This window comes from Coloeus monedula, assembly GCF_965178545.1.
Source record: "Coloeus monedula genome assembly, chromosome: 21".
NCBI classification, from domain to species: Eukaryota; Metazoa; Chordata; class Aves; order Passeriformes; family Corvidae; genus Coloeus; species Coloeus monedula.
The window spans coordinates 2,800,767-2,814,430 of record NC_138801.1 but is presented as its reverse complement, the minus strand read 5'-3'; the positions used below and the strand labels follow the sequence as shown (position 1 = coordinate 2,814,430).

The 13,664-nt window shown below is 56.8% G+C and overlaps 1 protein-coding gene across 2 annotated transcripts in view; it reads left to right on the top strand.

Annotated features, from left to right (window-relative positions):
* The first annotated feature begins 2,574 nt into the window (after positions 1 to 2,574).
* Positions 2,575 to 13,664, top strand: part of NOTCH1 (notch receptor 1) — a 42,547-nt gene continuing 31,457 nt past the window's right edge. For both annotated transcript variants that reach the window (XM_082295276.1, XM_082295275.1), the window contains exons 1-2: positions 2,575 to 2,741; positions 4,421 to 4,502. In XM_082295276.1, coding sequence (XP_082151402.1) covers positions 2,684 to 2,741; positions 4,421 to 4,502 — 140 coding nt within the window. In that variant the 5' untranslated portion in view covers positions 2,575 to 2,683. The remainder of the gene's footprint in view (positions 2,742 to 4,420; positions 4,503 to 13,664) is intronic.

Below are 13,664 nucleotides of genomic sequence, written 5' to 3'. Positions count from 1 at the left end.
CACCCCGCCACGCTGCACATCCTTCAGCATCACCACCTCTCCATCCCCAGCTGGCACAGGCGCGGCACCCTGGCAGCCCCGTGTCCCCAGGCACACCCATGATGGTCCAGAGGGGCAGGGGAGACTCTCCCAAGTGTCAGGGATCAAGTCCCAGAGCGCAGCTGAGCTGAACGCACGGTGCTCTCTGCACATGGAGAACAAGCCCGGGCAAAGCTTCGGCCGGTATTTCCAGGCAGGTAGAGCTGGGATGCTCCCTGCTCCATGGGCTCTGACGGTGAGGGGGAAGGGGCACATGGAGAAAGAGCACAAAGTCTCCATCTCCAAGGAGAACCTCAGGCTGTCCTCGTACCTCCAGATGAGGTTGGGGATGGTGACAAGGTCGTGATGGCACAGCTGGGGTCCCATCCCACTGCCCAGTTGTTTTCACCCTGTGTCTGCAGGGAGGATGGAACAGGCAGGGCCCATGTTCTGGAATTGTTCAAGGCTGGAGCTACCAGTGGCACCTGAACCCCAAGTGGCACCATGCTCCACACAGAGCCCTGGCTCCCAAGCGCCGATCAGGGCACTGCTTTAGAGCCCAGAGTGGGGAAGGCAGGAGGAGCAGGGAAGGAGGGAGCCACGGGAGCGAGGTACCGCTGCAGGGCTCACGCCTTTGATCTGGTGAGCAGACTCTGCCCTTCAGTTTGTTTAATTGTTTCACACTTGCTCTGGAAATAGTTTACAACAGGAAGCAGTGGGATAATAGCAGGGCTGGCATGGGATGGGATGAGCCCAGGGGCTGGTGGAGAGGTACCCTGTGATGAGAGACACAGATGACCACAGCGTCACCTCCTTCCCATTAACCCATTGCCGACTCTCCTTCCTCTTCCTCTTTCCCAAGCTTGCAGCCAACGGCCGGCAGCCATCCCTCCATGTGCCTGTGTTTGGGAGCTGTAAAAGAGCCATCCAGTAGCTTCCAACAGCTGAGGGGCTCAGGGTGAGACACAGGAGTCCAATGGGATTTAGGTACCCATATCCCTGGGACAGTTGGTACCCCAAATTCTCCACACTCAGAGTCTTTGCTCCCCACTTTTGCAGGCACTGCGGCCTCGCTGAGCAGGGCCAGCCCCCCAAAACCCCATGAGGAAGCATCATTTTTAAGCACCCTCACATGGGCTCTTCCCATCAGTGGTGTTCTGTGGGCACACCCCTGAGCACCCCCCTGCAGCCACAGCTTGCAGGAGACACCCACAAACACCAGATTAAGGGCTTCAACCTGTCCTGGGCTCAGGGCCTGGATGGATTTCAGGTGGGGCATTGCCACACTCTGGGACAGCTTGATTTTCCAGGCTTGACTGTGGCACAGTGACAGCTGGAGCAGGAGTGGGGCTCTGGTGACATGGGATGGGGGCACAGGGACCCCCTGGCACGGCTGCTCTAACAGGACACCTGTACACACGTGGGGGTTGTGGGGCTGCCTCTTGGTTTGGCTTCCTCGCTTCTCCCAGTGTGTTTGTTTATTTGTGGATGTGGTGCACGGGGCTGGCCAGGCTCTGCCTGCGAGTTCATGAGTTCACAGCACAAAACAAACAACGTCCGACCCAGCTCTGTGCACGCTGCCGGCACCGACGGGGGAGCTGGGTGGGAAACGGCTCAGTGTACCTGTGCACACCTGAGTCCTGCTGGCGGTCAGAAAGGGGATCCACACTGAGCTTCCCTGGGCCCACTGTGACCCCCAGGGGATGGTCAGTCCCTGTCCTGGTACCCCGGTACAACCACCCCATTCCCGTGTGTCCCGTGGTTTGTGTGCCCCGGGTCCTTGCATGGACACAGCATGGGTCAGGCTGGGCCTGAGGCCTCCTGTGGTCACTCAGTGGGCACTGTGGCCCCAGGGGCCGTGCAGGGACTGGGGGGACTGTACTGGGGAAGCTATGCAGGAGCTGCACTGGGACCATGGGGGAGCTACACTGGGATCATGCAGGCTGTGCATGGCAGGGCTGCACTAAGGTTAGGGTGGGGGCTCAACCGAGGGTGTCTAGAGCTGCACTGGGGAAATTTGGGGCTGCTTGTGGGGGGCTGCATGGAGGTGTCCAAACCTGTGCTGGGGCTCTGCAGCGGCTGCGTGTGAGAGCTGTGCTGGAGCTGCACTGGGGATGGGGGCCTGCACTGCGGGATTTGGGGGACTGCAGGGGGGAGGCTGCACTGAGGGTGTGCGATGGCTGCACGGAGAGAAGGAGCTGCACCCGCTGCATCCGTGTCTGCATGTGGGGAGCTGCACCGGGGGTGTCCGGTGGCTGCACGGAGGGAAGCGGCCGCCCCGGGGCTGCCCGTGGGTGCTGTGCGGACCCCGCAGCCCCGCTCGCGTCCCACTCAGGGACCCTCTGTGGCGGGAAGGGGGTTCCCGGCGGCGGCCCCCCGGGCTGGGCAGGGAGGAGCGTCTCGCCCGTCCCTTCCCATCCCCTCCCGTCCCGTGGCGCCCGGCCCGCCCCGCACCGTCCCGTCCCGCCCCCCGCCGCCCGGCCCGGCCCGCCGGGGCTGAGCAGCCGCGGGAGGCGCCGCGTTCGGAGTCGCTGCGCTCGGGCGCGCTGTGTTTGGGGCTCCCGGCGGGGCGGCGCGGACCCGCACAGGCACCGGCACCGGCTCGGCTCGGCTCGGCCGAGGCCCCGCGGATCTATGCGGCTGTGAGCGGCGGGAGCAGAGCGGGATGGAGCGGCTCCTGGCGCCCGGCCTCCTGGTGCTCCTGCTGCCCGCCCTGACGCGAGGTGAGGGCCGCCGCCGCGGGCCCCGCACCGGCCGCCCCGCAGGAAGTTTGCCGGGAGCGGGGCCGGGCGCGGCGGGCACCGGAGCCCAGCGCCGTCGGGGGTTCCGGGCCGGGAGGTTCCCGTGGGAACCGGGACTCGGCTCCTGCGGCGGGACCGGAGCGCGGCGCCCTCGGGGGGGGGGGGGGGGTCCGGGCGCGGAGTCCTCGTGGGAGCCGGGGCTCGGTGCCGCGGGATGCGCGGGGATTGAGCTCGGCTCTTGCGGGAGGACCGGAGCTCGTCGCCGCCGGGAGAACCGGGGCCGGAACCGTGTAGGGAGAGCGGGACTGAGCCCCGCGGGGGTGGCCGGAGCTCGGTGGAGCCGGGGCCGGGACGGCGCGGGGGAGCGCGGCTGAGCCCCGCGGGGGTGGCCGGGGCTCGGTGCCCCGAAGGAGGCGCTCGGGGCCGCCGGGAAGCGGAGCTCGGTGCCGGGGGCTGCCGCGGGGAGCGGCGCTCGCTGCCGTCGGGGGGAGCGGAGCTCGGTGCCGGGGGAGCCGGGGCTCGGCCCGGCCGGGGGCGCGCAGGGCGGCCGCGCTCCTGCTGCTGTTCTGCGACAGCTTTTGACCGTTTTGCAAATTTTTCTCGGTTTCCTGTTTCTTGAAAGTCGGGGCCCCGCGGGGGCCCCCCTCCGGGGCGGGTCCGGGTGCTTCGGAGCAAAGCGCTGCGCGACCGTCGGGGGCAGCGGGTCGGGGCACCAGAAAAGAGCCCCAAAAGTGGCCGGGAGTGCAGGACGCAGTGGGGCGCACCCCATCCCGGGGGGTCGGGACCCTGCAATGCCCCCCTGCCCCGAGGCCGAGCTAGCAGCCTCCTCCGGAGAGCCCTGAGAGGATTTTGGGGAGCGAAGGCAAGGGGGCTGCTCCCACAACAGGGCTGGGAGCCCTCGGAGGCGAAGTTTGCAGAAAGTTGTGCCCAGCCGGAGCGGTCCCCAGCACCCCACTCCATCTGCCGTGGAACAGGGAGCCCCGGCGGGGTGTCCCCGGGGTGCGTGGGCTCGGCACCCATCCAGGGCAGGATCTGGGTTGTGGCGGTGGCGGAGCGAAGCTGCAGTCGCTCAATGTGAAACTGCCCCGCTGCACACGCGTGTCGCAGAACCAGTTACCGTGAAGAGCGAGCGGGCAGAGAAGGGGAAGAGCGAGCCGAGGTGGAAATCGGAAGCGATTCTGGTACTTTCAGCGAGTTGCTGTGGTAACTCTGCAGAATTTGGCTCTGAGGGCTAGACAATGAAACCTTTACTCATAGCAAGTTATGACGGGCGACTCATTTCGTTACCGAGCTCGTGGTAACTAATGGGCTCCGGGGTGGATGTTTTTTCCCAAATGGCGTTTGTCAATCAAGGGCCTGATCTGGGGTTTCTCTCTGTCAGTCCTCCTGCTGGAGGAGCAGGCACAGCCTACCCTCAAACCCACCCTGGGTTTATTTTTAGGTGAGCCTCTCAGTGCAGGGGCCACGCAGTCCCTGCCCCCTCCGTCACCCTGCGGGTGAGGGCTGCCGGGTGCTGCACCCCCACCTCACCAGGCCGTACAGTCACAGGGGGTCTGGGGGTCTCAACAAGACTGTCCCCAGCCTGGGTGACACCAGGGGATGCAGACCTCCACTGCCAGCAGGGCCCTGAGCTGTGGCTAATGCTGTCCCTCTGTTTGCAGGTTTACGGTGCTCGCAGCTTGCCGAATCCTGCCTCAACGGGGGCAAGTGTGAAACTTCTCCCAACGGGACGGAGGTGTGCCAGTAAGTATGGAGCAGCCAGAGGATTTTCATCTCCCCCGACCAAAGTTATTGACATGCATGTTGACTTTGCTTTGAAGGCTCTGGATTTAATAGGGCAAGATGCGTTTTCTTTCCTTGAGTGGCAAGAATAACCTGCTTGTGTAGGAGTCACCGCGAGTTTGGCAGGATCGGGCTTTGTTCCTGGCTGGGTGGAAAAACATGGGCAAAGGGCCATGTTTTGCTGGTGTTAGCCTATGCAGACTGCCCTGGTGATGGAGCAGGAGGTAGGGCCAGCCCGCGGCGCTCCTTGGACCGTCGGGCAGGGAGGGAGGTTGTCTGTCTGTCTGTCTTGCAGCTACTCCCTCCTGGCCCCGAAGCGTTGCCTTTCAGTCCTTTGCACACTGGGGTGACCAGTACACCTCCAATAAACGCTCAGGAGAGATTCCATGGCATGGCTCTGGCTGCTGGAGCTGCCCCAGTGGTGTCCGTGGGCCGACGAGGCATCTCCAGGAGAGCAGGGCACCTCCTCCTGCAGCCCTGCCAGTGCTGGTGCCAAGCTGTGGTCTAGCCTGGCGTTCCTGGTGGGACCTGGCACCCAGGCTGGGGCTTTCTCCAAGCTGATTGTGGGGAAACGGATGTGTAAAGCATTGGGACTCTTTGAAGGACCAACCGACCCACCGCAGCGATGGCCGATTCACTCCAGGCTCCCAGGGAACAATAACCAAGAGAAATGAATAAGACTCCAGCTCCCCTTTTAAAAGTATTCCGTAAAAGAAATGTGAATGGGCAAGGCTCTGTTTTCTGGCCAGATTTCCCCTCTGCCTGTTGAACACGGCCTGAGCTGTGAGCAGGCGGGGAGACGTTCCCACCCACCCCAAATTTCCAAATAGGAAGTCCTCGGCGGAGGAACCTGAAGGCATTTCCAATCCCAACCTGTTGAATGGCAGTTTCCCTTGACAATGTGAGTTGCTTTTTTGCAAATCCGCCTGGGTGCCGTTACTCTGCCCAGTAGCCGGGCACCTCCCACCCCCTTCTCCAAGCTGAGCCCCCCAACCCTTTGGTGCAAATAAATCAGCAAATCAATCAGGCACATGAGCAATTTAATGGACAAAGGCTGGGTCCCTTTGTGAGGCACTAATGAATGCACGCCACTTTTTTTTGCACAGAAGCCCTTACCAACGCTTGACGCTCTAAATCTTGTTTTCTTTCATTCAAAGAGCGACAGCTGGGATTCGGTCGAAATTCGGCAGCTATTGTTAAGGGAGGCAGATTAATGCTGTGTGACTAATCATGTATGGCTTCCCAGAATGCCCAACCCTCCACCCCCTCCCCAACCTTACACCCCTCCTTTTCCTTGTGGTCATTCTTTCCTTTTTTTCTTAAGTCTCTGCAACTCCTGATTTACATTTCATGTGCAGATGGTGATGGAATCTAATTAGATCTGATGTGTGCGAGCTCTATTTGGAGAAGCCTCCGAAGTAGGCTTGGGGTGGGTTGTTTTTTTTTTTTTTTTTTGAGAGAAAAAGTTAACTTTAAAGAACTTCTTGGTTGCTGGCTGTGAATAACCACTTCTCTCTTGGCTGCAGATGCTTTGTGAGTGTGAGTTACTTTTGCAGGAGCACAAGGTGTGTGCTCTGGGTGTGTTAAAGCTCTTGTCCCATGCGGGGTGATGGGGGCAGATATTGGAGGTACAGCCAGACTGAAGGAGGTGCAACTTCCCAAGTTACCTGATAGCAACTCGCAAGATCCTGGTTTCTCACTTTGTTTGAATATCTCTTGACAAGGAGTTTTGCTTCCAAGCTTCTTAAACAAAGCAGAGCCAAGAGCACAAGATACCAGACGCAGAAAAGCTTGGCACTGCCCTTTGGCGCCTGCGTGAAATGCACCATTTTGGCTGCTGGCCACATCTCTGCTCGGCCTGGCACTTAACAAAGTTTGGCCATAAAGCCCCTTTGTGCTGCCCCCACAAATCCAATTAGAAAGTGGAGTGAAATAAATAGCGTACGAGGGGGACGCTGCTCCAGAGGACGAGTGTCCCGGTGCTTGTGGCGGGAGAGAGCTCATTGGGTTACGTGGAGCCGACTCTGATAACTCCAACCCCAGGTTATCAGCCCTGTTACGGAAAGGGAACCGCCGGTGCGAGACCAGGAGCTTTCTCTGCCTTTTATTATTTTACAGAGATAGTTTGTAAAGCTCCAGGTGCCTTATCTTGCTTGTCCCTTTGCCAGGCAGTGCAGAGCACGCAGGGCTTTAATTGAATGGAGGGGACCGAGCATTGGATTGGAAGGCTTGAGACAGAAGCGCCCTAATTAAGCTCCTCTGGAGCTGCTTTCCATCTTGGCAGGGTTGTCCGGGTCTTCCAGCGCAGGAAGAGCAGCAGCAGAGTTTCGTGGGTCTTGCACAGACCCCAGCTGAAGGCACTGGGTGTTTTTGTCCCAGAGCTGGAGCTTTAAGAGGTCCAGTGTGGAGCTGGTGGCTGCTGCGGGGCTTGGCGTGAGGCTCCATGGTGCTGGGGAGCTGTGGCATTCCAGAAAAGACACTTGCCTTGGACTAAGGCATTTTCCCAGACTAAATGAGAAGGTTTTTCCAAGAGGTCGTTTTGACTTCTAGTGATAGCCCCTAATTAGACTGTTGGATAACTCTAGTTTTGACTGGCATCCCTGCAAATGAGCTGGGCTGATTTTAGCTCCCTGTGCCATGTGACATTTATTCCCAGGACCTCCCTTGCTCCACTAGTTAAAAGCAGATGGCAATGAAAGAGGGCTGAGCTTCCAGCCCTTCTCCACCAGCCTCTCACCATTAAAGCCAGAGGAGCTGTGCCTGGGTTCTCCTCTCGCTCAGAGGAGCAGAAGAGACGGCGGAGGGAAAGAATAAGTTAAATTAATCACCGGGCTTGTGCTGAAAAGGGGGAAAAGTCGGTTTGCTAAAGTACTTCCTCTGTTTATGAATCAGCGCAGCGTTGTCGTTCAGCCAGGGCAATGGCTCCTGAGCTGGTGCCTGTTGCCACCACCAGCTTCCACGGGCAGCTGGCCAGAAACATGGGAAGAAGCATTCTGAGGGGGACTGTAGCGGGAAGAGGTGATTATTTTAGCTCAAAACTCTTCCAGGAGACAACCAGGAAGGCAGAGGAGTGATGTGAGCCCCGCAAGTTTCTGTGCCCTTCAAGTTTTTCAACTGCTCAGTCATTGTTATCTCATTGTAAAGGGCGGAAGTTTCCTTCTGGTTTGGTTTTTCTCATGTGCTTTAACCCAACGTTATTTCCATGAAATAATAACAAAGAAAAAATGCAGTCTCGGTGCTGGAGAGGAAGAGGGTGGAGTGTTGAACAATCAACCAGAGGAAGCTCTTAAAGAAGTAGACGAGCAGTGATTCAGCCATGTTGAGAACTCTTGTTGGCTCTTTCGAGTCTGATCTCATTCTCGGAAAGAACAAGGTGGAAATGGGTAAGAGGGGAGATTAAAAATACCAAAGTGTCACCTGTTGCGGATTCCAGTGGAAGAGAAACTGAAGCCCAGCTGCTGAGGCCATTGGGACAGCAGTGAGGGTTTTAGATCTTGTTTAAAAGGATCTGTTTGTATCTTTGCTCTCTGTCTCGATGGTTGTCAGTTGTCTCAGGTGGTCCCACTCACTCCTGCTCTCTGGCCTTGGGACTGTTTCACTTAGGCTGAGGTTTTTTGCTTGGTTTTTCTCATGGCTTGGGTACCTGTGGTGGCCAGAGGGTTGTCCTGTGTGACCAGCATGGGATATGTTTGAGAGGAGATTTCTCAGTAGGTGCCTCAGCAGCAACCACAGCACAGAGGTGAGCAGGAGAGATGGGGTGATGCAGAGGGGATCAGAACTCACAGTGGTCTTCATCACCTGAGATTATGGGGCTGTTCCCCACCAGGTGCTCGAAGCTGTGTGCTCACAGAACGGTTTGGGTTGGAAAGGACCTTTAAAAGTCATGCAGGGGCATCTTCAGTTTTCATGGTCTCGTGGCGTGAAGCAGTGCACAGGGCTCTGCTCCCTGGGACTGGAGGTCACTTGCTTCGTGGTATGGGGTATGTTTAATTCCACCAAAATCTCAGCACCTGACTCGCTGTCTTCCTTCCTGCTGGCAGCCACAACACGTCCATTTGTTCCAGCTGATGCCTCACACCTGGCCTCGCCTCCCATGTAATGGTTTATTGTATGCAGCATGAGGGTGACACGTATAAGTCACTGCAAGACCAGGCTATTCACCAATTAAGGGCTCGGACAACATAATCAGGAGGCAGTTAGCAAGTTTTAAAATAACATTGTTTGGAAATTAACCTGCTTTTTCCAGGCCTGGAGGTGTGGTGACCCTCGTTTTGCTCGTGTTGGTTGGTGTCCCGAGTGGTAGCGGCGTGTGTACATGAGTGGAATGTGAAATTTATAGAGCATCAGTGTGTTTAACGAGGGAGTAGCCTCGGGGTGCACTTAGGGAGAGCTGGTGAGCTCTGGATCTGGATGGAGACTTCTCTGTGGTTAACGTGCTGCCAGGTGAAGGTTTTGCACCATGTGTTGGGGCTGCAGAGTGGAAGAGCCTCTGGGGTAGAACTTAAACCCCCCTGGGAAAGCAAACCTGCAGTGGGGTCTTGGTTGAGTCCTGTCTTCTTCCCAGTAGCCAAAAAAAGTGTTCAGGGTTCCCTGCTCCACTCAGGGCTGTGTGCAGCCATCCTTGAGGACTTGCCAGGCTCCTGCTGCTGCCTTTGGTGGGGCAGCACCGAGGGGCACTTGGGCTGCCCACTCACCACTCCCCAAGCTGGGCTATTCCTGCAGCTCTTTGCTTTGTGTTCAGGGTTAGAAGGACCAGCACTCTGGAGAAGGGATGGTTTGGGGTGCTTCCAATTTCTTCCCAAATGGTGTTTTCATCTCATTACGTGCCCATGGCACAGGGAGCTCAGCCCTGAAGGATGGTGCTGCATCCACCCATCGCAGCAGCTGTGCCCAAATCCCATCAGTCCCTGATGCTGCCTTGCTGCATGGTGCCCTCATGAGCCCGGATTTGCTGCAGCCAGAGTTCTGGAATGAGCACAGAAATGCTGCTCTGGTGTCAAGGGGGAATGATGCAGTTTTGATCCTTGAGTATCTGAATGTGGAGGCACCCAGGAGCAGAGAGGTGTGAGGGTCAGGCTTTGCTGGCTGGACTTCATAGCACAGCTCCCATGTGTGATGTTGGAAAGGCTTTGCAGCAGCTGCTGGTCCCACTGACACCAGACCATGGCAGCTCCCCAGGACAGTTAGAGATGCCCACCTGGGAACTCCCCAGTGTTTAACACCAGGGTCTTGCTGGTAGAGCAGCTCAGTGCTGCTTCCAGCTGAGCCTCTGGCCGGGTGTGGTGGTGCCTGTTCTCACCTGGACACCCACATCTGGACTCTGCCTTCCTCTAGTGCATGCCTGGTGGGCCACATGCTCTCCTGTCACCTCCTCGTGCTGGCAGGTGCCCCATGGGCAGGGTCTGTGGTTCAGGACAGTGTTGGGGTTTCCACATATCTCAGGCAATTTGCTGTTGGTTAATTGAGTGATCATGGAACTGTGGAATAGTTTAGGTTGGAAGGGACCTTAAAGATCTGGTGCCATGGGCAGGGACACCTTCCACTAACCCAGGTTGCTCCAAACCCTGTCCAACCTGGCCTTGAACACTTCCAGGGATGGGGCAGCCACAGCTGCTCTGGGCAACCCGATGATGCTGGAGGTTCCGATTGGTAAATGCAGTGCTTGGTGTGAGAGATGCAGGAATAAAACCTCTGTGAGGCGTTGGGGATGGGGGAGAGGTGTTTGGCTGGGCTATATGGGGAGCTCTGCCCCCAAAAAGAATATTTTCACGTGGAAGGAACCTACAATGATCACTGAGTGCACCTAACGGGGCAGCACTCGTGCCCACCACCTCACTGCAGCGGGGTTCATGCCGTGTTTAAAGCCAGCCATACCCAGAATCAGTCCTGTTGGGAATCACAGAACACTCTGAGCTGGAAAGGACCCACAAGGATCCTTGAGTCCAACTCCTGGCCCCGCACAGAACAAGCCCAAAATCCCAGCATGTGCCATGGGAGCAGGATGCTGGTGAGAAGCGAGCTCGGGGTGTGCCTCCCTCACACAGCAGTAATTAATGTCTGCTTTAAGCTCTCACCCGTCACGTCCTCCCCTTCCCCCCATGGCAGCCTGGAGTTAATATTGGAAAAGCCAGTTAAACAGTTAATGTTTAGGCCATGGTTATTAGGCCCTTGCACATTTCCAGCAAAGGGAGCCGAGGTGCATTTTAATGGGAAACTTTCATGCTCAGTCAAGTTGCAAAAATTTATTTGCACCCAAGTCATTTTCTCTTAACAAGTTTTCACCCTAATTCCCTTCCCCAAAACCTGAATTTAATGGTATTTATATGGGAAGTGGATTTATTAAGTTTTAATGACGCTATAACATTGCCCTTATTTAATAGAAGGGGCACCCTGCAGGCAAGGGGCCTGGTGGTGGTGGGCTGGGAGGGCTGGGTGCCAGAGGGGCACCCAGGCCTGGGGGAACCTGTTGCTTTGGGCTTGATTTGAGGTCAGTGGCTGAGAGTGGCAGTGCCAGGTTTGCTTCTACGCTCTGGGCTGAGCATGATCTGCTGTCAGGACTGAGCTTGGCATCCTGCTGCCGATTCCTCCTCATCCTCCGTGGCTCCTGGTGTGATGTGACACTACCTGTGCCTGTCCCACTTGTCCCCCAGAGGAGCATGGCAAGGAGCCTTTGGCACTGTGGTATTTGGCTTTGTCAGCTGCTCTGTCCCATGTCAGTGGTGTGAGGGGGACCCCAAGGGCCACACAGTCCCTGCTGGCATCGCTGCCTGGGGATTGAGCATTTGTGAGTGTCCACGGGTTTGTTTTAAGGAATTTTCTGCTGTCAATGAGCAGCTGCGAAGGTGAGCGTATCCCCAGCGCTCCTGCCCCTCTGGAGCATCCCTGCTTGGGGGGAACAGGATGAGACCCTCCCGAAGGCACTCATGGGTGGCTAACCCATGGGATGGCTCCTCTGGAGCAGGTGGAGGAATGTGGCTGTCCGCTGGGATGTGCAGCACCGGCGGCTCCCGCGGCGGCCGCAGCCTTGGGGCGGGCTGGGAGAGTGACCCCGCGGGGGAGCAGCCCGGGAGGAGGGGGGGCCTGTCCCCGGCCCCCAGCCCCTATTAAAATGTTAGACACAGACCTCCAAGTCAAAAGGCAGGGCGACAGACGGCCCTTTCACAGGGCCTGCTGCTCCCCACAAAAGGGGGGTTTCCAGGGGAGGGGGGCAGGAATGCGGGCTGCGGCCGGAGGGCAGAGCCGCCACCATTGTCCCGCTCCCTCGGCGAGGGCGTCATGTTGACATAGGGATTTCTGCCGGCAAAAGGTGTCGGAGGCAGAGGCTTCCCTCCCTCTCTCGCCGTTTCCTTGGTTAAACTCGGCAGCAACAGAAATCCCGGGATACAGATCCCGGGGAGCTGATACCCATCTGCTCTCGGGTGTTTTACGTCCCTCAGCACATGGTTTCCAAGTGGGCAAGAGTTTTGTTGCTCTTGTAAAGGGAGACCAGCAGCTTCATGGCTGTGGGGCCAAGGGGAGCTGGAGCCATCCCTGTCTGGCCATTGCCACCTTTGGCCATTCCCCATCCCACCGAAACCTCCCCAGCAGGAATTGCTCTGGCTTTCGGTTGGCTTTGTGCCACAGGGGCACCCGTGTGCTCTGCAAAACCCCCCTCTCCTCCTTGTTTATAAATATCAGGGCTAAATTTAGCTTGTTTAAACTTTTGGTGGCTGTTCAGATCCTAATCGTAGGTTTTATGTTCAGGATTAGACGAGTGGGATGGTGGGGTCACGAGTGGGAGTTTTCCATATTTGGCTCTGGGGCAGCGCGGTGTTTAGCCAAAACTTGGTTTGAGGGGGAAAGGGGAAAAAAGAAAGAGTCCATCATCACTTAGTGAGATGGTGACACTGGGGCTGTGTGTGTGCCAGAGCTCTGAGAGCACAGCAGAGTGAATTCAACCTGCATGGGCAGCAAGTGCTGGGTCCAGAGCGGGGCAAAACCGGCATTTACCCCAAAAGAGGTGGGGAGGGAAGAGTGACCTCAGGCACCAGCAGTGCCGGGCTGGCGGGCAGCCTGTGGAGATAGAAATTCCTTATGTCCCCCCAGTTCTGACTTTTTCTTCTGCTGGCTTAAAGAATAAAACATTATGAAAGGGGAAAAGTCTAGAAAAGAGGAATCAGAGCAGGGAGCAGTCGCAGGGAGTGTTCTGAGATGCCACAGGGGTCGGGTGCCATTCCAGTGTCTGCTGGGCGCTGTGGGTGCCTTTTGGGGGACCTGCCCCAGGAAAGTCAGGCAGGTGGGTGATGGGACCATGTGCCAGCCTCAGCCCAGGCTGTGTTCCCTGGGGATCCTCTGCTGGAAGCACATCCTTCATGGTCACCCCATAAATGGGCTCCTGCAAGAGAAGGAGCAGGGGCCGGGATGAGCGGAGTGAGCCGGGCTCCCACAAACAATGGGGCCGTGCCGCTTTACACCGGCAGAGGATATAAAAAACATCGACTGGGGAAAACAAATATTTCATAGCAGCCATTGTTGAGGGTGGGAATGAGGCGAGTTTTGTCTTGGGCTCTTCCTTCGACATCTTTCATGTTTGTTTGTGAATGAAGCTCCATTGAGAGGCAGCTCCTTCCCAGGTAGCCAGTTACCACCCGTGAATAGCCTGGCCACTCTGCCTAGTAATGGGATTATATTGTTTTTCATTACAATGGGACCTTTGATTCCCAAACCGTCCTGACTAATGTCTGCTTAAGAAACAAAGCCATTTTTTTTCCATCATAGGAGGAACAGGGCTCTAGCATGTTTTTTCCCCACTCCTGTCCACGGGTATATCCAGCTTTGGGAATTCCTTTAGTTTCTCTCCAGATGAAAGTCTGGATCTTAAAATCTCAATTAGATGACTTGGGCTAGGTCAAAAATGAAATGGAACAAGAAAAAAAAAAAACACATCAAAGACTTGGGATTGAAGTTTGCTTTTTTAATTAAACAAGAATGGAGATCTGCTCTTGCTTTATTAACCTGATGTCACTTAGAGTAACCTGCTGCTTTGCCAACCACCTCCCTGTGTGAAACTCTGCTTTTTTCCCAGGCTGGTGTCCCAGGGTGTTTAATAACGCAGGACCTGGATGAAACTTCTTAAAAAACCAC